General features: G+C 40.1%; 2 protein-coding genes across 3 annotated transcripts; both read left to right on the top strand.

Annotated features, from left to right (window-relative positions):
* The first annotated feature begins 278 nt into the window (after positions 1–278).
* LOC138906266 (uncharacterized) lies at positions 279–1724 on the top strand. The gene is made up of 5 exons (XM_070194800.1): positions 279–322; positions 436–749; positions 812–1352; positions 1494–1554; positions 1632–1724. Exons 1-5 carry the CDS (start codon positions 279–281, stop codon positions 1722–1724), a joined length of 1053 nt encoding a protein of 350 aa, XP_070050901.1.
* Positions 1725–19847: 18123 nt separating this feature from the next.
* Positions 19848–24069, top strand: LOC104099052 (uncharacterized). 2 transcript variants are annotated; one of them, XM_009605928.4, is made up of 2 exons: positions 19848–20149; positions 22710–24069. In XM_009605928.4, the coding sequence occupies exon 2, from the start codon at positions 22719–22721 to the stop codon at positions 23862–23864; it is 1146 nt and encodes a 381-aa protein (XP_009604223.1). In that variant the 5' UTR covers positions 19848–20149; positions 22710–22718; the 3' UTR covers positions 23865–24069. The 2 variants fall into 2 exon arrangements, with proteins under 2 accessions (XP_009604223.1, XP_009604222.1); XM_009605927.4 differs by having other exon boundaries at positions 19854–20149; positions 22719–24069.
* Positions 24070–25109: the final 1040 nt, after the last annotated feature.

The raw sequence follows: 25109 nt of genomic DNA, 5'->3' as shown, positions 1-25109 counted from the left end.
ATAGGATCCAGTTCCATTGAGGATCCCCAGGACTTTATAGACCATATGTATAGAGTATTGAGGGTGATGCACGCCTCCGTCACCGAGGCTGTGGAGTTGGCTTCTTTTCGACTACGTGATGTAGCCGTCCTATGGTATGAGGCATGGGAGAGATCTAGAGGACCTGATGCTCCGCCAGCAGAGTGGGAGGACTTCTCTGAGGCTTTTTAGCCCATTATTTGCCACGGGAGGTTCGGGAGGCCCGTCTTGACCAGTTTCTTAGCCTAAAGCAGGGGGATATGAGTGTGAGGGATTATAGCCATAAGTTTAATTCTTTGGCAAGGTATGCACCAGATATAGTACGTACCATGAGGGCTAGAGTTCATCATTATGTGGATGGTTTGGGGGATCATCTGATTAGAGACTGTAGGGTTGTATCCCTATCGGATGATGTAGATATTTCCCGCATACCGCTTTCGCTCAGACTACAGAGGACCTTTCCCATCAGATTCTTGATACTCGCAGGGATAGGGAGAAGAGTAAGAGGGCTCGTACTATGGGGTCTTATAGGGAGCCACGAGTTGATTTTAGGCCCCCACTCCATCGATATCCACCTCGGTCAGCAGGTAGTTTCCCACCACAGATGCAGGGCCAGCGGTTTGATCGTTATATTCAATCAGGACCGGGGCAGAGCTCAGGCCAGCCTGAGGGCCATCGACAGGAGCGTTCTGCACAGATGAGACAGCTTACTCCTCCATGTACTCAGTGCGGTAAGCTGCACACCGAGCAAGTAGACAGGGTTCGAGTGCATGTTTTCATTGTGGGCAGACAGGACATTATATTAGCCAATGCCCGGGGTTAGGCAGAGGTACACCAGCTCAGCCTTCAGGATTCACAGCAGCCTCTTCGCCCTCAGTCCGTGCTCCCCGACCAGGTCCACAGTCTACTCAGGGCTGTGGTAGGGGGAGAGGTGGAGGAGACACCTCAGGTTCTAGTGGTGGCCAGAACCGCTTTTATGCACTCACAGGCCGACAGGATTTAGAGGCATCCCCAGATGTTGTCACAGGTATATTGACAATACAGTCTCATGCCATTTATGCATTGTTGGATCCCGGCTCTACATTTTCATATATTACTCCATTTATTGCTGGTAAGCTTGACATGAGATCTGAGTTGTTGCCACAGCCAGTTGAGGTGTCTACGCCAGTTGGCGACTCTATTGTAGCTAATCATGTCTATCGAGATTGTACAGTGTTAATTAATGACCGTCCAACCTCTGTTGATTTAGTTGAATTGGTTATGCTAGACTTAGATGTCATTATGGGTATGGATTGGTTGGCAGCTTGTTATGCTAATATTGATTGTCGTGCAAAGTTGGTCCGATTTCATTTTCCTGGTGAGCCTGTCCTTGAATGGAAAGGTAATGCAGCCACGCCCAAGGGTAAGTTTATTTCATACCTTAGGGCTCGGAAGTTTATTGCTAAAGGTTGTATATACCATCTGGTTCATGTTAGGGATATAGATAAGGAGCCAGCGACTCTTCAGTCGGTTCCTATTGTGAATGAATTCCCGACGGTATTCCCTGACGAGCTTCCAGGAATTCCCCCGAAAGGGAAATCGATTTCGCTATAGATTTGCTTTCTGATGCGCAGCCTATATCCATTCCTCCCTACAGAATAGCTCCTGCAGAGCTAAGGGAATTGAAGGAACAACTGAAGGACTTGCTTGATAAAGGTGTTTATTAGGCCAAGTACATCCCCATGGGGTGCTCCGGTGCTCTTTGTTCGAAAGAAAGATGGGTCCTTACGGATGTGCATTGACTACAGGCAACTAAATAAAGTCACTATCAAGAATAAGTATCCTCTTAAATGGATTGATGACTTGTTCGACCAGTTACAAGGTGCCAAATGCTTTTCGAAGATCGACTTGCGATCCAGTTATCATCAGCTACGAGTCAGGGATATTGATATCCCAAAAACAGCATTTAGGATGAGGTATGGCCATTTTGAATTCCTTGTCATGTCTTTTGGGCTTACAAATGCCCCAACAGCCTTTATAGATCTTATGAACCGGGTATTCAAACCATTCTTGGATGAATTTGTGATTGTGTTTATTGACGACATCCTGATATATTCGCGATCGGAAGCCGAGCATGCGGACCACTTGCGAGCTATATTGCAGACTCTCCAGGACTACAGGTTATATGCTAAATTCTCTAAATGTAAATTTTGGCTAACTTCTGTAGCATTTCTTGGTCATGTTATTACCGGCGATGGTATCAAGGTTGATGGCCAAAAGATTGAAGCTGTGATGACTTGGCCGAGGCCCTTGAATCCGACAGAGGTTCGTAGCTTTTTAGGCTTGGCAGGGTATTACCGAAGGTTTGTGGAGGGATTTTCCTCTATCTCTGCACCATTGACGAAACTGACACATAAGGGAGCTAAGTTTCAGTGGACTGAGGCATGTGAACAAAGTTTTCAGGAACTAAAGAAAAGGCTTACTACGGCACCTGTCTTGACTCTTCCGGATGGCACCGAGGGTTATGTTGTATATTGTGATGCCTCGAGAATTGGCCTAGGTTGTGTTCTTATGCAGCATGGTAAGGTTATCGCGTACGCCTCCAGACAGTTACGAAAACATGAACAGAACTATCCTACGCACGATCTTGAGTTAGCCGCAGTTGTATTTCCCCTAAAGATTTGGCGGCATTATCTATATGGGGTTCATATTGATGTTTTCACAGACCACCAGAGCCTTCAGTATTTATTTAAATAGAGGGAGCTAAACCTACAACAAAGAAGATGGCTAGAATTACTAAAGGACTATGATGTTGATATTTTATATCATCCCGGCAAAGCTAATATTGTTGTTGATGCCCTTAGCCGGAAGTCCATGGGCAGTCTAAGCCATGTTGAAGCTGATAAGGTCAAGATGACCAAATATCTATGCCATCTAGCTAGTTTGCAGGTGCGTTTGGTAGATGCAGATGGTGGATGCATTCTCGTTCAGAATACGGCAAAATCTTCTTTTGTTACTGAAGTGAAAGAGCGACAACACGAGGATCTTGAGCTTATAAAACTGAGGGAAAGTATTCCACAGCAGCGACAACCTTTATTTGAGCTAACTGGAGATGGAGTCCTTAGATACCGGGGCCGCTTATGTGTACCGTCAGTAGGAGAGCTCCGTGCCAATATTATTTCGGAGGCCCATTATTCTAGATATGCAGTTCATCTCGGAGCGACAAAGATGTATCAAGACCTTCGACAGATCTATTGGTGGAATGGAATGAAAAAAGATATCGCGGAGATGGTAGCCCAATGTCCCAACTGCCAGCAAGTTAAAGCCGAACATCAGAGGCCTGGAGGCCTAACTCAGTGTATTGAGCTTCTATTATGGAAATGGGACATGATAAATATGGACTTCATCGCTAGTTTGCCTCGCACTCCACGGAGGTATGATTCTATTTGGGTAATTATTGATAGGCTTACAAAATCTGCTCATTTCCTGCCAGTCAGGACGACATATCCAGCCGAGGATTATGCCAAGCTTTACATTCGAGAGATTGTTCGTCTTCACGGAGTGCCATTATCTATTATCTCTGATCGAGGGGCTCAATTTACAGCATATTTTTGGAAATCTTTTCAGAAGGGTCTAGGCACGCAGGTAAATCTTAGCACCACTTTTCATCCGCAAACTGATGGACAGGTAGAGCGTACTATTCAGACAGTTGAGGATATGTTACGTGCCTGCGTGCTAGATTTTAAAGGAAGTTGGGATGATCATCTACCTCTTATTGAGTTTGCTTATAATAACAGCTTCCAAGCTAGTATTCAGATGGCTCCTTACGAAGCACTATACGGGCGGAAGTGTAGGTCACTGATCGGTTGGTTCGAGGTCGGGGATGTAGAGTTGCTAGGTCCTAACTTAGTCCAGTAAGCAATGGAAAAGGTAAAACTTATTAGAGACTGGCTGCGTACAGCACAAAGTCGGCAAAAGTCTTATGCAGATGTTCGACGACGAGACTTAGAGTTTGATGTAGAAGATTGGGTTTTCCTGAAAGTATCGCCTATGAAGGGCGTCATGCGATTTGGAAAGAAGGGGAAGCTCAGCCCCAGGTATGTTGGACCGTATAAGATTATTCGGAGGATTGGTAGGGTGGCATACGAGCTTGATTTGCCTTTAGAATTGGAAGCAGTCCATCCTGTGTTTCATGTATCTATGTTGCGGAAGTGCATTGGAGATCCTTCACGTATTACCGCCATTGAGGATATTCACATTGCTGAAGACTTATCTTATGCAGAGGTACCAGTAGTTATTTTAGATCGGCAGGTAAGGAAGCTTCGAACTAAAGAAGTGGCTTCCGTGAAAGTGTTATGGCGAAATAACAACATCGAGGAAATGACCTGGGAAGCTGAGGAGGAAATGAGGAAGAAGTACCCCCACCTATTTACGACTTAAGGTGAGTCCCATTTAAATAATTGCCAATTATTTCTTTACAACAACTTAATTGGATTTTAAATGACTTGAAAGTGCAATTTAATTTTTTTTATTGCGAGATAGCTATACGAAGCCTAGTAGTTGGAATCTTCAGAATTTGATTTATGCTTTGCAAATGTAACAAATATAGCCTCGCAAATAACGTATTAGCGGACAAGAAATGAAACCAAGGAATTGACTTGAACCATTCGCGGACGAATGTTCTTAGGGGGGGGAGACTGTGAGACCCCAAGTGTTTCTCTCTTCTCTTACGTAATATACGTAACGTGGCGTGGTTATATTAGGTATATATGATTGGGTATAGCACATTGGGAGAATAAGACTGAAAATGTGTGATAATATCAAGGAACTAAACTAAAGCTTTAAGTCAAAGGAATCCCTTAAACAAAAGGTCATGGTTAAAGAAATGGCTCGGGTAGCACCCCGCGCGTTCGGACGGTTTAAGTTAACTTGCACCTGTGGGATAAGACTAAGAGTATATAATATGCTAAGAATAATGTATTATGAGGTATTATAATATCACACTGGTCACATGTTAAGTTTTGGAGTCAAGCAAGTTGCGAAATAAAGGTCGGCAAAAGTTATCGTAAATTTCTCTAATAAATTTTCTAAACTTTGGGTCAAATGTATCAGCTTATTTCTCCTAATATATAAAGAGCTATGGGACCCACAACCTACCAAATCGAAGGTCTACGAGTCTAGTTTGTAACCAAAGAAATCTCACATCAAACTGACATTGGAGTACAAAGTTATGACTGTTTTACCATGGACTGTCCAGGCTGAAATCGGGTCGCGAACCGGGTCGGGTCAAACAAGTGGTATAAGTCGGAAAATCCGACTTTTAAGACCCCAAAACATTTTATCTTCGTCCCAAAACAGTGAGAAAGTTTAAGAGAGGATTTCATGGTGTTCTTGAGTGATTAAGGTGCGTTTTTAACGATTTCTATCGTTAAAGTTTGCCCCCGTGCCTAGAAGCGCAATCTCTACGCTTTGCAATCGTTTTCCCCTTCTATTAGCTGTGTTTGGAGCTATTTTTGGAAGATAGAAAATTGTATTTCTTGCTGGTTCTTCAGGATTTATACTTGGTTTGCTAAGGTAATCATCTTGGGACTCTTTTATGATCGTTTTTATAAAGTTCTACGGGCGTTTCATCAAGTTAGGGTCATATGGCAAATTTGCCGATTTAAACTCATTTATGTTATTTATAGGTGCGTATAAGCTGCATATATATAGTGGTTTCGAAGCTTAGGATGTAAGGAACAACTTTCGTGAAGGAACTACAGGCATTCGGACGTTCGTTTGGAGAGGTATGTTAAGGCTAAGCTTCGTCCTTTCTTTTTAGCACGAATTTTAGGAAATTCCTAAGACGCCAAATGTGATATTTTACTATTCTGTTGCTAGAAAGACCTTCTGTAAAAGGCATTGGTATCGTAGCTGAAGTATTTTCATGATGCTATTAGGTTGATATTCTACTCGTTCGGTTAAAAAGGGTATTCGACATCTATATATGTCATTTTGTCGGCTTTCTTAAATATATATCCATATATATGAATTCTTATTCGTCTTTGGGTTGTGTGACTTAAAAATAAAGGCATTTAGTATTTGAGATCATTCCTTCTTCCTTGTTAAAGTGTATTTTAAAATCTCTAAAGTGACACGTCGATTTCAAAATTTTCAAATATAATTTTTATGTTTAAACTACTAAAACATTTGATTTTTTTTTGAAATACTTTCTTTTACTAATTATCAAGAAATCAGGTATAAGGACTAAGTGAAGCACCTTAAGCTATTTATGAACATATTCAGAGTTAAGTTATCTTTCTAAAATTCGAGTTAAGTTTTCAAACTTATTAAAAAAAAGATATGAGGTTCCACGAGACATTTGTATGCGATTCGAAGGTGAGTATGATATTATGAGAATAAGAGTACCAATGAGCCAAGGTTGGCTAAGTTCTTGTTATGGCCTATTATGTGCATTCAAAGTTCATATCATACATGACATATTATGTATGGACTTCGAGCTATAATCGGAGGTAAGGGGCCTATTTGCCCGAAAGACTATATATATTGTACAGATGGCCACAGGTTGGCAATATGATACCGGTTAGCTACCGGGAGAGACCGCCATTGCTAGCATTTGGTTGGGTATGTCATGCATTTATATCAATATATATGTATTCACGACATACGATTACACGAGCATACCATGCATATTTTATTACTATGAGGTCGGATGTCGGCCATGGAGGCTATTAGAGTTTCAGTGTCAGGTGGTATCTTTATTACCTTTTTATATCAGCTATGTATGATTCTACTTTCTGCCTTACATACCAGTACATTTTTATTCGTACTGATGTCCCGTTGCCTGGGGACACTGCATTTTTGTTTCGTGTGTTCAGGTCCAGGTAGGGACTCTGATCGACCCCTTCTCTAGGATTTCGGGGTTCAGCTGTGAGTTGGTAAGCTCCACCTCTTCCTGGAGCTTTCATAGGATGGTTATTTTTGTTGTACAGTTTGGGTATAGTTGGGGCCTTATCCCGACAGTGCTTATGACATTCTTAGAGGCTATTGTGGACATAATATTCTGGGTTTCTTTTTTTTGCTGCTTTCAGTCTCTAGCCCATAGGCTTGGCATGTATATAGGTGTGTAGGCATGTATGTCTTCAGTCGCGGCCTCGTCGGCCAGCTAGTATTTTATTATTTTGGCTTGTTTACCTATGTTTATATGGCTTATTGTTATTCATGTCATAACCTTACGGTCCAGGCTTAGCATTTCAGATGTTGTGCTGCCCGATCTGTTGAGCCCCCAGTCTAGTTAGCTAGTATGTTTAGTGGCTAACTCGATCGAATATAGTATCGAGTGCCAGTCTTGCCTCCCCTAGTTTGGGGCGTGACATTCACATAGCTCGACCGCGGGAGCAATAATTTGGCAATCCAGCTATGAGTGTGTCGCTGTATGGCCTCCATACGAACTATTTATTAAACAAAATAATCGTGAGTAAACGCAACACATATCAATCCAGGCCAAGTAATCTTAAGTATATATGTACCTACGTGCCTTCAAGTAAATCCAACAAATTTCTGTAATAAGGGAGATGATGTTAAGCCTCGATGTTACACCCTATATTTTCGTATGTAAAAATGCGTCGTAAGCAAACTAATATAGGACCAAAAATGAGATAATATTTAAAAGTATATAAAGTAAGTTAATCATGTTACCTCTGAGGTTACAAATATTGAAGATCATGAACAACAAGTACAAAGAGGGTTGGACAGTTCAGAAGCTAAAGCAATTAAATAAAACAATGTTTCATCGAAAGTCGACAAGTTGGGAATGTTATAACATGTACCTTTGGGGTGAGACTAGGGTGATTAACATGATAAAGAGATTATGTTATGATTTATATTAGTCGTATTACATCCGTGTGTTATGTTTTTAAGTCAAGCGAGTTGTGGAACAAAAGTCGATGAAAGTCATCACAAGTTACATTCATAAGTTTTACTGAAACTTTGGGTCAAATGTAACTGCAATTTTCTCCCAATATACTTAGAGTTATGGTGTGTTCCACCCATCAAATTAAAGATCTATGAGTCTATTTTCCAACGCATTAAACCATTTGTCAATACGACATCGGAGTAGAGAGATATGTGCATTTTTGCGATACTGCGCAAGTTGCTAGGTGACAAGTAGGTGTGTCACCTACTTGCTTAAATGAAAGCCCAAAAATGGGCCATTTCGGGTCGTCCAAAGAGGCCTTTTAAGGGCCTATTTTCTTCATATATTAGACTTAAAATAGAGCATAATAACCAGACATAAGCTCTGCAAAGAATCCTCCCAAAAATTTCCCACAAACCCTAATTGATTTTCTCTCCCTTTCAAGTTCCAATTGGAGGTAAAACTTAGAGTTTGAAGAACCAAGATAGGAGCTGAGTTATCCAACAAATAAGGTGAGTTTACTGCTCTCTTTCATCCATTTTTTCTTCTGTAATTTCATGGTAAGTCGTTCTATACTTGTAAGAACTCACGGGATGGTGATCGGAAGCCGTGAGTTCGAGTTATTCACTTGTAGCGGACTATTTTGTGGACTGTTTTGTGTTGCTGTTGGGCTGCGTGTTTTATTACTATTTTGTGGAGTTTTGGAGGAGGAAGGGGGTTTATAAACACCATATAAATGTAGGGTGGTTGGCTGGTCGTTCGTCATAACATTTTCGGGTCGTTTGACACTACTACGGTGGTCGTTTTGTGTACGAAGAGATTGGGGTGTGTTGGGCTGTTTTGTAGTATTTGATGGTGTATATAGGGCTGGAAAATGATGTATATATGTTGTTATTGTTCTGTCCTTGTATTGTTGGTGTTATCTTGAAGTTGGAGGAAGGGCATATTATAGGGGAGATGCTGCCCGTTTTAATACAAAATAGGTTTGTCGTTCGTTGTGCGATAGTTGTACCTTTCGTAACTTAACGATAGTATTATTATCATTCTTGTAGATTAAGGTGCGAAGAGGTGAGTTCAACTTGGTGATTGAAAAGATTGTGATAAGGTATGTTAAGGCTAAGCCTTCCTTCATTTTGGCATGATCTCGTAGCTACATGTGTTAGTAATGAGACAAAAAGAGAAGTTCATATTCATGAATTTGTTCACACTATTCTAGTCTCATAAGTTACAATATTATTCCTTATCGAGACTCTATATTCAATTTTAGTATTGTCTTCTTCCAGTCAAGAGAGCAGCAAGCCTATATATACAGTATTACAGTATTTTCATTACCATCGAGCTATAATTGATGGGCAGGCCCCTATTGGGCAACCTCTGATCAGATGGAAAGTTATATACCGAGCCTACTGTGGCCGAGCGCCTATGAGCGAGCCCAGCATGGTCGAGATACATAGCCTAGTATGGCCGAGCGCCTATGAGCGAGCCTACTATGGCAGAGCAGTTATATATACCGAGCCTTATAAGGCCGTACAATTATTTTACTTACTATATTGAAGGAGTTGAGTCAGTATCAGCAGGTAAGTATATCTCCAGATCATCTTTGACTCCCAGTTAATTTCAGTTATCATATTATCAGTTCAGTTTCAGATTTCAGTTATTTTATTGCCTTACATACTCGGTACATTATTTCGTACTGACGTCCCTTTTTTGGGGGCGCTGCATTTCATGCGTGCAGGTTCAGACAGACAGACGGGTAGACCTCCTCAGTAGGTGTTTTCCGAGTTTCGCCTGATCGGTAAGCTCCACGTCTTTCGGAGTTGCCAGGACTAGAGTTTTGTGTATATCTTATGTATATCTGTATATATGTTATGGGTAGGTCGGGGCCCTGTTCCGATCACAGTACATCTATCAGTAGAGGCTTGTAGGCATATCCTGTTGGTTAGTGCATTATGTTGGGTTTGTATAAATTGGTGGTTTGTCAGCTGTAGTAGCTATGACGGCCTTGTCGGCCTAGCTTTATATTGATATTTAGTTAGTGCTAGTTTCCATTCAGTTTTATATTTTGCTTCGCAAATTGTCTTGCAAGGTGGCCCCATGGCCAAAGTATGACATTATGTGTTCAGAGTCCCTTAGTCGCAATTTGGTACGCCAGGTTAGGTGAGGCACGGGGTGCTTGTCTCGCTCCTAGGTTCGGGGCGTGACAAACTTGGTATCAGAGCAGTTCTGTCCTAGGGAGTCTACAAGCCGTGTCTAGTAGGGTCTTGTTTATAGATGTGTTGTGCACCACATTATATAAGCAAGGAACTACAGGGCATTTAGGAGTTGGTTACACTTCTTTGAAATCTAAATCGTGCTATAGAACTGAGTTATAGGAAATTTGAATTAAACTTATGTGTTGGTGTTTGCATGCACAGATGACGGTGACTAGGAAGACTACGGCTAGCCAGAGGAGAGATACAGTAGTAGGTGAGGGGACCAACAGGGTACCCCCAGTAGATGGGGCCCAGTCTGAGGCTCAAGGGGAGACCCCTACTCAGCCATTACCGGCTCCTCCACCAACTACGGAGATTCCTAGGGAAACCGCACATCCAGTTCCCCCTCCACTTCCATCAGATCAGGACTTAAGGAGTGCGGTGCATTTGTTGACACAGTTGGTAGCTACCCAGCAACATGCTAGGGCATCAGCTAGTGCAGGAACTTCTGAGGGGTCTGGGAGTTCAAGGGTCCGAGAGTTTATTGCTTTGAGTCCCCCAGAGTTCACGGGGACAGATCAGAGGGAGGACCCGCAGGATTTCATAGATCAGCTTCACAGGATCTTTCGTGTTATGCATGCCACGGAGAAAGAGGCAGTTGAGCTAGCAGCTTTTCGACTCCGAGATATAGCCATCCTTTGGTATGAGGGATGGGAGAGGTCCAGGGGACGTGATACACCTCCAGCTATTTGGGAGAATTTTTCAGATGCTTTCCTTGACCAGTACTTACCGCGGGAGATCCGACAGGCTCGAGTCGATCAGTTTCTAGCCCTCAAGCAGGGTAATATGAGTGTTCGAGAGTATAGTCTCCGTTTTGACTCATTGGCCAGATATGCACCATCCATAGTTTCTACTATGCGGGACAGGATTCACAGGTTTATAGCAGGGTTAGCCCCAGAGTTAACCGAGGCATGTGCCACCGCTGCATTGCAGGATAGTATGGATATCTCCCGGATTCAGGCATTCGCCCAGAATATAGAAAGGGGTAGGCGTCGGCAGCAGGGTACAGAGAGGGCTGAGCAAGGGCAACGTAAGAGGATGAGATTTCCCAGGTCTCAGGAGCAATCTCAGGGTAGTTATAGGACCCAGTACTTCGGACGGCCACCTAGGCCTCCGCCACCTCAGTTACAGGGTTATGGGTATGACCGCTATACTCAGTCAGGACCAGGTGAGAGCTCACGGGCGTCGGGTTTGCAGCGACAACGAGGTTCTGCGCAGACATGGTCATTTCCTCCGCGGTGTGACATCTGTGGTAGAGGACACTTGGGTCAATGCCGAGCAGGTTCTGATGCTTGTTATACATGTGGGCGTCCGGGGCATATGATGCGAGATTGCCCAAATAGAGATTCTGGGGGAATGGCACAACCAGCGAGTTCAGCAACATGATCGTCTATGTCCGTGCATCCTTCAAGGCGTGAGTCTCAGTCTTCGGCTGGTAGAGGTCGAGGCAGAGGTAGAGGTTCCAGTTCAAGTGGTAATCAGAACCGTATCTATGCTTTAGCGGGTCGACAGGACCAGGAGTCTTCACCAGACGTTGTGACAGGTATATTAACCATTTTCTCTCACGATGCTTATGCTTTGATAGACCCAGGATCTACTTTATCGTATATTACCCCATTTGTCGCAAGGAAGTTTGGTATAGTGCCTGAAATACTAAGTGATCCTTTTGCGGTATCTACACCGGTCGGAGAATCGATTATTGCTAGACGGGTTTACCGAGGTTGTACGGTGACAATTTGTAGTCGTCAGACCTTAGCTGACCTAGTTGAGCTAGAGATGATGGACTTTGATGCTATCATGGGCATGGACTGGTTGGCAGCTTGCTATGCCACAGTTGATTGCCGAGCAAAGGTAGCCAAATTTCATTTTCCGGGTGAGCCAGTCCTTGAATGGGTAGGTAATACACCAACACCCAGAGGTAGGTTTATTTCCTATCTGAAGGCGAGGAAAATGATCGCAAAAGGGTGCATTTATCATATTGTGCGAGTTAGAGATGCAGATGCTGAGATACCTACACTTCAGTCTATTCCCATAGTCAAAGAGTATGCAGATGTGTTTCCAGATGAGCTTCCAGGTATTCCTCCAGAGCGAGAGATTGATTTTAGCATCGATTTGCTTCCAGGAACTCAACCAATATCCGTCCCTCCGTATAGAATGGCACCTGCCGAATTGAAGGAGTTGAAGGAGCAGTTAAAAGATTTGCTGGAGAAAGGTTACATTAGGCCCAGTACCTCACCTTGGGGTGCACCGGTACTATTTGTGCGGAAGAAAGACGGCTCGCTGAGGATGTGTATCGATTATAGGCAGTTGAACAAGGTAACTATTAAGAATAAGTATCCACTTCCAAGGATCGATGACTTGTTTGATCAGTTGCAGGGAGCTAGATGCTTTTCCAAGATTGATTTGAGGTCGGGGTACCACCAGGTCAGAGTTCGGGAAAAAGATATTCCGAAGACAGCCTTCAGGACCCGATATGGCCACTTCGAGTTCCTTGTCATGTCCTTCGGGTTGACTAATGCACCCGCTGTATTTATGGACTTGATGAATAGCCTATTCCGGCCATTTTTAGATCTGTTCGTGATAGTATTTATTGATGATATTCTGGTTTATTCCCGTTCAGAGGATGAGCATGCGGACCACCTGCGAGCGGTACTCCAAACCCTCCGTGATCGTAAGTTGTATGCTAAGTTTTCTAAATGTGAGTTCTGGTTGAAATCTGTAGCATTCTTGGGGCATATTGTATCAGATGAAGGGATAAAGGTGGACACTCAGAAGATTGAGGCCGTGAAATCTTGGCCTAGACCTACCACTCCGACAGAGGTTCGTAGCTTTCTAGGCTTAGCAGGATACTATCGGAGGTTCGTAGAGGGTTTTTCTTCCCTTTCGGCACCATTGACGAAGTTGACACAGAAAGAAACTAAGTTTCAATGGACAGAGGCTTGTGAGCGGAGTTTCCAAGAGCTTAAGAACAAGTTGACCTCAGCTCTAGTTCTAACACTTCCAGAGGGTCTAGAGGGTTATGCCGTGTATTGTGATGCATCAGGTGTCGGGTTAGGATGTGTCCTGATGCAACATGGGAAGGTAATTGCATATGCTTCAAGGCAGTTGAGGAAGCACGAGAGGAATTATCCGACCCACGACCTCGAGTTAGCTGCGGTTGTCCATGCACTTAAGATATGGCGGCATTATTTATATGGTGTTCATGTTGATATATTTACTGATCATAAAAGCCTACAATATATTTTCAAGCAGAAAGAGTTGAATTTGCGACAGAGGCGATGGCTTGAGTTATTGAAAGATTACGATGTTAACATTCTCTACCATCCAGGGAAAGCTAATGTTGTAGCAGATGCCTTAAGTCGCCGATCTATGGGTAGCTTAGCATATGTAGAGCCCGAGAAAAGACAATTAGCTAGAGAGATTCATCAATTGGCTTCGTTGGGGGTTCGGTTAGTAGATTCTGAGGATGGTGGAGTTGTAATCCAAAACACTGCAAAATCATCCCTCATAGCTGAAGTCAAGGAAAGGCAGTACGAGGACCCAGAGTTGGTCGAGTTGAGAGAGCGAGTTCCGCAGCAGAAGAAGCCATTGTTAGAGCTCAAGGGAGATGGGGTTCTCAGATACAAGGGTCGTTTGTGTGTTCCAGATGTAGCAGGGCTACGAGACAGGATTATGTCAGAGGCAAATTGCTGCTATTTATAAAGATTGGCCATATGTGGCATGCATAGTATGTTTCTGGCTACGTGCAGGTTGGTTTTAACCTAGTGTACGAAGGATACTCTGGAAAAAGTTTCCAAAGTCTCCAAGAGTAAACATTCGAGGACGAATGTTCCCAAGGGGGGTGATGTTACACCCTATATTTTCGTATGTAAAAATGCGTCGTAAGCAAACTAATATAGGACCAAAAATGAGATAATATTTAAAAGTATATAAAGTAAGTTAATCATGTTACCTCTGAGGTTACAAATATTGAAGATCATGAACAACAAGTACAAAGAGGGTTGGACAGTTCAGAAGCTAAAGCAATTAAATAAAACAATGTTTCATCGAAAGTCGACAAGTTGGGAATGTTATAACATGTACCTTTGGGGTGAGACTAGGGTGATTAACATGATAAAGAGATTATGTTATGATTTATATTAGTCGTATTACATCCGTGTGTTATGTTTTTAAGTCAAGCGAGTTGTGGAACAAAAGTCGATGAAAGTCATCACAAGTTACATTCATAAGTTTTACTGAAACTTTGGGTCAAATGTAACTGCAATTTTCTCCCAATATACTTAGAGTTATGGTGTGTTCCACCCATCAAATTAAAGATCTATGAGTCTATTTTCCAACGCATTAAACCATTTGTCAATACGACATCGGAGTAGAGAGATATGTGCATTTTTGCGATACTGCGCAAGCTGCTAGGTGACAAGTAGGTGTGTCACCTACTTGCTTAAATGAAAGCCCAAAAATGGGCCATTTCGGGTCGTCCAAAGAGGCCTTTTAAGGGCCTATTTTCTTCATATATTAGACTTAAAATAGAGCATAATAACCAGACATAAGCTCTGCAAAGAATCCTCCCAAAAATTTCCCACAAACCCTAATTGATTTTCTCTCCCTTTCAAGTTCCAATTGGAGGTAAAACTTAGAGTTTGAAGAACCAAGATAGGAGCTGAGTTATCCAACAAATAAGGTGAGTTTACTGCTCTCTTTCATCCATTTTTTCTTCTGTAATTTCATGGTAAGTCGTTCTATACTTGTAAGAACTCACGGGATGGTGATCGGAAGCCGTGAGTTCGAGTTATTCACTTGTAGCGGACTGTTTTGTGGACTGTTTTGTGTTGCTGTTGGGCTGCGTGTTTTATTACTATTTTGTGGAGTTTTGGAGGAGGAAGGGGGTTTATAAACACCATATAAATGTAGGGTGGTTGGCTGGTCGTTCGTCATAACATTTTCGGGTCGTTTGACACTACTACGGTGGTCGTTTTGTGTACGAAGAGATTGGGGTGTGTTGGGCTGTTTTGTAGTATTTGATGGTGTATATAGGGCTGAAAAATGATGTATATATGTTGTTATTGTTCTGTCCTTGTATTGTTGGTGTTATCTTGAAGTTGGAGGAAGGGCATATTATAGGGGAGATGCTGCCCGTTTTAATACAAAATAGGTTTGTCGTTCGTTGTGCGATAGTTGTACCTTTCGTAACTTAACGATAGTATTATTATCATTCTTGTAGATTAAGGTGCGAAGAGGTGAGTTCAACTTGGTGATTGAAAAGATTGTGATAAGGTATGTTAAGGCTAAGCCTTCCTTCATTTTGGCATGATCTCGTAGCTACATGTGTTAGTAATGAGACAAAAAGAGAAGTTCATATTCATGAATTTATTCACACTATTCTAGTCTCATAAGTTACAATATTATTCCTTATCGAGACTCTATATTCAATTTTAGTATTGTCTTCTTTCAGTCAAGAGAGCAGCAAGCCTATATATACAGTATTACAGTATTTTCATTACCATCGAGCTATAATCGATGGGCAGGCCCCTATTGGGCAACTTCTGATCAGATGGAAAGTTATATACCGAGCCTACTGTGGCCGAGCGCCTATGAGCGAGCCCAGCATGGTCGAGATACATAGCCTAGTATGGCCGAGCGCCTATGAGCGAGCCTACTATGGCAGAGCAGTTATATATACCGAGCCTTATAAGGCCGTACAATTATTTTACTTACTATATTGAAGGAGTTGAGTCAGTATCAGCAGGTAAGTATATCTCCAGATCATCTTTGACTCCCAGTTAATTTCAGTTATCATATTATCAGTTCAGTTTCAGATTTCAGTTATTTTATTGCCTTACATACTCGGTACATTATTTCGTACTGACGTCCCTTTTTTGGGGGCGCTGCATTTCATGCGTGCAGGTTCAGACAGACAGACGGGTAGACCTCCTCAGTAGGTGTTTTTCGAGTTTCGCCTGATCGGTAAGCTCCACGTCTTTCGGAGTTGCCAGGACTAGAGTTTTGTGTACATCTTATGTATATCTGTATATATGTTATGGGTAGGTCGGGGCCCTGTTCCGATCACAGTACATCTATCAGTAGAGGCTTGTAGGCATATCCTGTTGGTTAGTGCATTATGTTGGGTTTGTATAAATTGGTGGTTTGTCAGCTGTAGTAGCTATGACGGCCTTGTCGGCCTAGCTTTATATTGATATTTAGTTAGTGCTAGTTTCCATTCAGTTTTATATTTTGCTTCGCAAATTGTCTTGCAAGGTGGCCCCATGGCCAAAGTATGACATTATGTGTTCAGAGTCCCTTAGTCGCAATTTGGTACGCCAGGTTAGGTGAGGTACGGGGTGCTTGTCTCGCTCCTAGGTTCGGGGCGTGACACTCGACCTCGCTTATCAACCCACATCCAAGCTAAAGGGAAAAATGGTGAAGGTGGTGCATCTGGAGCTATCGGTGGTAGAGATGGCTGGAACTGCAAGAACCGCTCCCATGCCCAAACCTAATATAGATTGTGGACGTAAAATTTAAGGCATTTTTTACTATGTATGTTATAATCATGAAAAGAATTGACTATGTTTTCACCTGCAGCAGCGGTAAAAATCCGGCAACATCTTTCTAGATGTCCATGCACGCCCGGATGATGTAGCCGCTCTAGAACAGATGCACCCCAGCTGTAACCAGATAAATCATCTAGCCGCTCCAGATGATATAGAAATCGTAAGCTAACTAGGTTTCCGGAAGTGTTCCGGAACAAAATACAACCAAACATCAGCAACAGCAACAGTCTCGTGTGCCGGTCGATATCCTCTGGCGGTGAATCATCAATAATCTCCGCGTCCATCGCCACCTGTTGGTGCCGAACGGGCGTCGGCTACAATCGACTGGACGCACTCAATGCAGTCGGCTCCACTGGCTGGAAACCGATGAGCCGCTGCAACATATGAAGGTAATCCATTCCTGTATAGTCTCTAAGAGCATGCGGGTAAGCTACATGTATACCATCAACATGCAGCCCGAAAAGAACCTCTACGTCCTCAAGCGTAATGGTAGCCTCGTCGATGGGTAGATGAAACGTGTGCATCTCCGGTCGCCACCGTTCTATCATAGCCGTGATCAACGCCCAGTCGAACTGCAACCGACTGATCTCTATGATCCTATAGAAACCCGTACCCTGAAGGCGTCTAACTATACGGGGATGGAGTGGGTAGTCCCTAATGAACTCCCACATATCGTCTATACGTCTAGGGCGGAATGTTTGGGACAGACACTGCCCATCCCAGATGTGTGAAGACCTATGTTAGCCCTGTAGCAACAGTAGTTCTCGAGATGCAGGTCCGAGATGCACAAGGGGAACCTACATGATAATTGTTTAACATCTTTAAATGTATTGCAATATCTTTTATATTAATATTTAATCGATATTTTTTCTATATTATTACTTAGGTTGGTACATTTTCTATATTATTATTTTATATGTTAGTTTCTTACATTATTTTATATATTAGTTTATTATTTTATATGTTTGTTTCTTACTCGGCTATTTTTGGGCATAAAAGAATTATATAATTAATTTTCGTAACTATATGTGATATAATTAATAAGTATTCATATAAAAATACATAGTTTGACAAATTTTCTATATTGTTGTTTTTATGTTATTTTCTTCCATTTGTTGACTAAATTTCGAGAGGGTTTGTGTTTGAACTATCATCTTTTTTTTAAAATATTTTTGGGGTTAACAGAGAATCAAATAATTAATTTCAATAACTAAAAAGATAATTATGTAATTATTCATGTAACAAATACTTAGGTTGATAAATTTTCTATATTAATATTTTATATGTTAGTTTCCAACATTTTTCTACTAAAATTCTGCATGGTTTTGTTTGAACTATCATCTTTTTAAAGTTATTTTTGAATTATAACAGAATTATATATTAAAATTTCATAAGTAATCAAGATATATTCAATAATTAATCATATAAAAAATACTACAAATCTAATAATAAATAATATTGAACTTACTTCATTCGTAACGATTTGTTTGTTAACTGTCATATTTTGCCCAAATTTCCCGGCAACTAATTATTTTATGATTCCTATCTAATATTTGATAATTATCTACTGATACATTAAATCCATAATTGAGTACTCTATCCGAGTTTATTAAGGAGAGCACATAGTTTTTATTCTACACAACGGAATCTTAAAGAGCAATAAAGTAACACTACTCTAAATGGCCATAAACAAAGTCAACTACCATAAGCTAAAATTTATTATCAGTTTTACTACGCTAAAGGGTACTACATAACAATTAAGGGCACAACATAACACTAAAGAACACTAAACAACAATAAAGTCACATATTAATATACGTACAACAATAAAATCACATATAACAATAATTATTCATAAAATAACAATATATCTTTTTACTAATTTTTTAGCACATAAATAAACTAATCCGGATAAAAAACAAAAAAATAATTAAATCATAAAATGATCACAAAAAATATAGACCACAGTAAAAAAAAAACTAATAAGCATTTTATATACATGAGTTTTACCAAAAAGTAAATCGGAATACCTCGATTTAAAATTTTTTGAAATATGAAAAATTAATAATTTGGGAGCCGAAACGAGTAATAGACGAGATCCACTACACGACAACGCCTTGGATCCGGTGTTAGCTTGCTAAAATACGGAGAAGACACAATTTTTGGGGGACGAGTGGGCTCCAATAAAGTTTTTTGGTTAAAAAATAGGGGGGGGGGGGGGAGGGGGATCCTATTTTGTTTTTATGCCACTGTCTGGTCGGGGAAGGAGACGAGCATGTTTTATTATATAGGTATAACACATATATAGGAGGCGCTATAGCGCCTCCTACATATGCGCTATACCTCCCGCCAATTTAAAGTTCAAATTTAACGGATGTATTGACCGCGCTATACCTTAACGGACAAACGTGTCGTTAAGGTATAGCGCGGTGAATAACCGCATTTTATATAAAATGATACCCAGATATTGTTTTCACTTATTTTTATGCTTTGAGTTCAAAAAGATACTACCTCCGTTTCAGTTTATGTGAACCTATTTCTTTTTTGGCCCGTTCAAAAAAGAATTACTCTTTTTTAAATTTGAAAATAATTTTGCTTAAACTTATAATTTTACCCTTAATGAGAAGCTTTTATAACCACACAAATACTCTGGGTCCCTTTTTGAATTGTTTAGGACCACAAATTTCAAAAATCTTTATTTTTTTTTGTTAAATTTCATGCGCAGTAAAATAGGTTCACGTAAATTGGAACGGAGGGAGTAACATTTTGGACTCCTAGCTATGCGAGTATGGATTAAATGGTCGGGTACCTTTAATAGGTCATATACAATGAAAATCCAAAATAATCTTTTCAGTAGGTATCGATTACTAAAAAAGGAAATTTCTCCAACAAACCTTGGCAGCAGCACAACGTACACATAATAGCTTTGTCCAAAAACGTGCAAAAAGCTGTACTTCCTCTCTATTTTCTGTGTAATTTCCCTCTTAACATTTTTCAAGTTCAAAAAATTCCAAGTGCCCCCAGTTTCTCTTTTTTTTAATTCACCCCACCATTTTCTCTTTTTTTTTATTCACCCCATCATTTTCTCTATATTTAATTTAATTCCAAAAAAGTACCACTTTTTTCTCCGAAAACTGTATTTTCTCTCTTTTCTCTGTAATTTCCCTCTAAATATTCTTGTAACACCATTTTTTTCTTTACCCCCCATTATTTTGTCCTTATTTTTTTTCACCCCACCTTTTTCTCTTTACTTAATTTTCAAGATATATGTACATTTTCCAATTCACCCCCTATATATAAATTAATTATTATAAATAGAAATCAACAATTCCAATCAGGTATCAGATACATCATTTTCCCTTTTATCTCAAACCCTAATTTTGAGAAGAAGTGCTTTTTAATTCACACATTTGAAGCGAAAATCAACAATCAATCTTGTAAGAACAAAATCTATGAGATTCAATTTCATATTTTGATCGTAATTTCATGCACCCTAATTTCCTAATTCATTGTATTGAGGGTTTTTGTTAATTTGCCCTAATTTGATCTTTCTACTATTATGGTCTAATTTTTATGAATTTATGAAGATCTACTTGATACACCGTTAAAAGTTAAGATCTTTTTGATCTATTTGGTGTTTTGAGTTTTGGAATTTTGAAGGTTGAATTTTAATTTGGGAAAATGTGACTAACTTTTTGATAATCTATTAATCTGCAAAAAATAATATATGGGGGTTTGAAAATATTGAATTTTTCTTCCAAAGTTTGCATTTTCGTTTTCTGGGGTTTTATTTGGGGTTAGAAATTTATGATCATATTTTATTGAAGAGTAATGGATCAACTATGAGTTGTTTATCCTATTTTCATTTAAATAAATTCTATTTTCGGGCGAAGTATAGATAGAGTTGTTGAATTTATCATTGTTCTCAATGAATATGTTTGTCATGTTAGTAAGTATAGGTTCTATGTTTTCTAGGAGTGGTTTGGTCTTGTCGGAGATTTATATGCCAAAAGTTCTAGTACATTTTATTTATTTTGTTAAATTATTGGTCTACAATGAGCTTAAATGGAGCAACATGATTAATGAGAATTCATATAGCCGACTCCAACTTGCTTGAGATTGAGACTTAGTAGTGTTCTTGTTGTTATGCAGTTTAGATTGTGGCTTTTATGGTTTTCTAAAAATAGGATTGTGTTCAAGTTTTTGACTAGTCAGTGTCTGTTAATAATTCTGATTTATTGCAAAGGAATGGCACAGGCGCACAGCTCATTTGCACATAAAGTTTTCAGCTAATTTGGAGTTTCATTGTTGTTAGTCCTATAGTTAAATTGTTACAACAACAAGAACTACTACCGCGATGCTTCAATCCAAAACTAGTTATTGTTTAGCTGTATGATTCCATCGCTGTTTTCATATGTTGATTTTCCCTACTTTGAGTTTCTCAATCATCGTTCTATGTGATTTCTGCGTTATACTTTCTGATGCACAAGAATGTGTTATTGACTTTTTATCCTCTCGTTCACATTATATTTACTACTTTTATTAGTCCTTTGCTGTTGTGTTTCAAGATTTAGACTATTATCAGATTTCTAGGGCTCTCACCATTGATAATTAAGTAGTTGTTTGTGAACGTTGCAATTCAATTTGCTGTAGAGTGGCATAGAGTTGCGTAATATTTCAATTGCTAATACTGACCATTCAGAAGAAACAATTAAAGAAGAGGCCTGGCGTATTCTCTTGGTGAGTTATGCAGAGAGGAAGGATAGATGTAGCTATTTGAAGTTTATTATCTGTGAGCTGCCTCATGATAAATTCTTCTGCATTCTACTTGGCTCTTGTTTATGGAGTGCAATTTGGGGACATTGTGCGAAAAGAAGATATCAAAATGATTATGCACTTAATGTTGTGAACTAGAAAAGAAAAGCCAAAATAGGACCAAATTGGAAATATTGAATTGGCAATAATTGAGTACATATTTCTTTTTTATACATGAGAAGATTTTCTATATTGGCCAGTTTATCATGCAGACAGGAGAATTCATTAGAAATTTTTAAAGGATGTAAGGCAGTTTGGATGTAGCTTTTTTACTTGTAATCCTCAAAAACAGAGTGCTTTTTTACGTATAAAAAGAAGAAAAAACAGAGTGCAAGTTTTTAAAACTGTTGAAGTGCAGCTATCTTCTTTATTGGAGTACTGACTACTGAGTTACAAGATTGTGACATTCAATGTGCTGATTATCATTTTTATACTTAAACTCTGAAGATAAATACTGCTGATGGAGATGCTAACCCCTTAGGCTGAAAAAGAGTCTGCTGAAGCGGTACTGACTTGGAAATATTGGTGAATGTAGATTTTGTTGGAGACACCAATTTCCGTGATGCATCTTAGTAGACCTATGCTTGATCGATAGGACCAGAACTTGGTTTTGTTATCTAGACTTAATGGAGGGATTGGTCAAATTAATGATTGCTCCCACATGTTAAAACATAAAGGTTTTAGGGGAAGTAAAGGAGATTGCTTCTTGGTGTGGGATATTGCTGAATACCATTTCTAAAAATTATTGTGCCTTATGTACTGATCCTCAAAAAAAGAAAACAAAAGATTAATATGCCCTATGTAGCTCTTTTTTCTTCTTTTGTGGATATGGTTTGTAGATTGGTCGTGCAATATTGATATTTATGACTTGCTATCCGAGAATCTTGGATAGTGTGGTAGCCCCACCCTACCCTCACACCCAATAAGGGTTTTGATAAACATATGAAAAGCCTACATTTGAAAAAGTACTGGGTGTTTGCTTCACATCACATAATTAAATGCGCGCGCCTAGGTTTTTTTTACGTATGTGCATATGAATTCTTCATCTTTATACAACTTGAGAAGCATAGGATATTTTCATGACAATTCTCTAGTATTTGTCATCGAATAAAAATGTCCTACTGCCATATTATTTGAATGCATTAAATTACTGGGTTGAATCTTGTTAATAATAGTTCATAGTGTACTTAGATGGCTAGTAGGAAACGGAGCATGTCAAACGGTGCTGATTTGCATGTTGACTACAAAGAATGGAATGAAGCTTCATGCCCCATCTGCATGGAGCATCCACACAATGCCGTACTCCTACTTTGTACCTCTCATGATAAGGGTTGTCGATCATACATTTGCGACACAAGTTATAGGCATTCGAATTGTCTAGATCGTTTCAAGAATCTCAAGGCTGATGGTAAGGACTGCCCTTCTAGTAGTCCGACACAAGGCAACCAGCATGTTTCCATTGATGATGAGAGCTTGGAGCTGAGAAATTCAAGTGATCTAAGTACGATTCATGGAAATCGTGATTTACCAACAAGTGTGGCTGCAGCAAATGGTACATTCCCTGGAGGAGAAGAGGATAGTGGCGACGTGGCAGATAATCACACAGGCATGTCGGAAGGAACTTTCCAAACTTCAGGTTCTGTGTCTTTATTGGAAACGGGTCTTGAAGAGACCAACGGTAACCCATCAGACTCAAAATTGAAATTGAAGTGTCCTATGTGTCGTGGAGACGTGTTAGGATGGAAGGTAGTGGAGGAGGCTAGGAAGTATCTCAACAGGAAGTCTAGAAGTTGCTCTTCTGAATCCTGCTCATTCATGGGTAACTACAGTGAATTGCGGCAGCACGCTAGGAGAGTTCACCCGACAGCACGCCCTTCTGATATTGACCCATCAAGACAGCGAGCGTGGCGTCAGCTTGAAAACCAGAGAGAGTACAACGATATCGTCAGTGCTATCCACTCTGCAATGCCTGGAGCGATGGTGTTTGGGGATTACGTGATTGAGAATGGAGACAGTCTGTCGGGTGAAAGGGAACGAGGTCCTACTGAAAGTGGGCGGTGGTTGAGTACTTTCTTTTTATTTCAGATGATCGAGTCAATGGACCCTACGTCTGAGGTAAGAGGAAGCAGGTTGAGGGCTTTGTCAAGGCACCGGCGTTCTTCTGGATCTTCCTCAAGGAGGCGCTATCTATGGGGTGAAAATCTGCTAGGTTTACATGACAATGATGAAGATGAAGACGAGGATGAAACTGACCTTGACATATTCAGTGATATATCGTTAAACTCAAGAAGGCGCAGGCGGTTAATGCAGTCTAGGTCAGATGAGGATCAGCATTAGGCCGTTGAATAGAACCTTGCCAATTCTTGTGTTAGGCATGAATGCCCTGATGGAGTCAAATTGTGTAAAGGTTAGATTAGTGGAAGTGGTTTTCTGTGACCATGGCTTCTGATGTAAATTTCCAAATGACCTATGGATTTGTAATTCTTAAACATTGTTGATTCTGTTTGATTTCATTGTAATATATTCCCTATCTATATTTTCAGTTGGCTCCTCTTTGTGTTGAAAGGAAAGAATACAGGGAATTTTTTTTTTTTTTTTTTGGTTTCCCACCCGGTGTCCGGTACCCGCATTGGGGCCTGACCAAATCCTGATTTGTGCCGGGAAGTCTTACATTTGAGGGTAAAACGCTCTCTAACAAAGGGGACTCCATACGCTCGAACCCGAGACCTCTGGTTATGGATAAAGGAGTACTTATCACTCGACCACAACCCTTATTGCTAGAAGTTGGGGATCGAACCCCTGACATAGCAAAGCAAGGAAAATAGTTAAAAGAAAGAGGGTATAAACTAGATTGTGAAAATAACGCCTTACACTATTCACTGATTTATTTTTATGCAAATGGGAATGAAGAAGTTTGATGGTGTACTAAAAACTTTCAATGAACTAATTGGTCGTTTGGTTGACAGACTAGTTTTCCATAAATTAAAATGCATGATTGTTTATGTTGTAAACTAGATGAGACATGGACTTAATGTGAAGTACTTTAAAAAAAGTTTTAAAACAAAATTTTTGCAGACTTGTAAGTAGGAAAAAATAGAATTTGCATTCCTTATCCTGGTACCATATCTAATGAACTAAAAAGGATAAGCATCAATTATAGCACCAAAATACAACAGCATTATGCTTTTCTTATATGCTGCCTTCTATCGTCTCTGGGTATCAGCAGTTCAGCATAGATAAATTTATCCTATCATAAGCTGAGGCTGAGCAAATCAACCTTCTTGAGTTCAGCTGTCTAATAGCTGTACTTATCTACAATTTGCCAAGGAACAAAAAGATAACACATTCTTTAATGTTGATTCTATAATCAAGCTTATACAAACGGGTTATTTATTATGTAAAGAAAATGACTTTCTACAACCACCTTAAAAAAATAAAGAGCAACGACAAAATAGAGAAAGCCAAATCAGATTAAACAAGCACTATCTAAAAATTGTTATAATGATATAATGCAAAAATATTTGTCAACCACCATGCATGCCACCAGCTCGCCAACAAAAAATACACTATTTTTTGTCATCA

This window comes from Nicotiana tomentosiformis, chromosome 2 (genome assembly GCF_000390325.3).
Source record: "Nicotiana tomentosiformis chromosome 2, ASM39032v3, whole genome shotgun sequence".
Taxonomy (NCBI): Eukaryota; Viridiplantae; Streptophyta; class Magnoliopsida; order Solanales; family Solanaceae; genus Nicotiana; species Nicotiana tomentosiformis.
The sequence above is the reverse complement of the archived record's forward strand: the minus strand, read 5'-3'. Positions and strand labels throughout refer to the sequence as shown.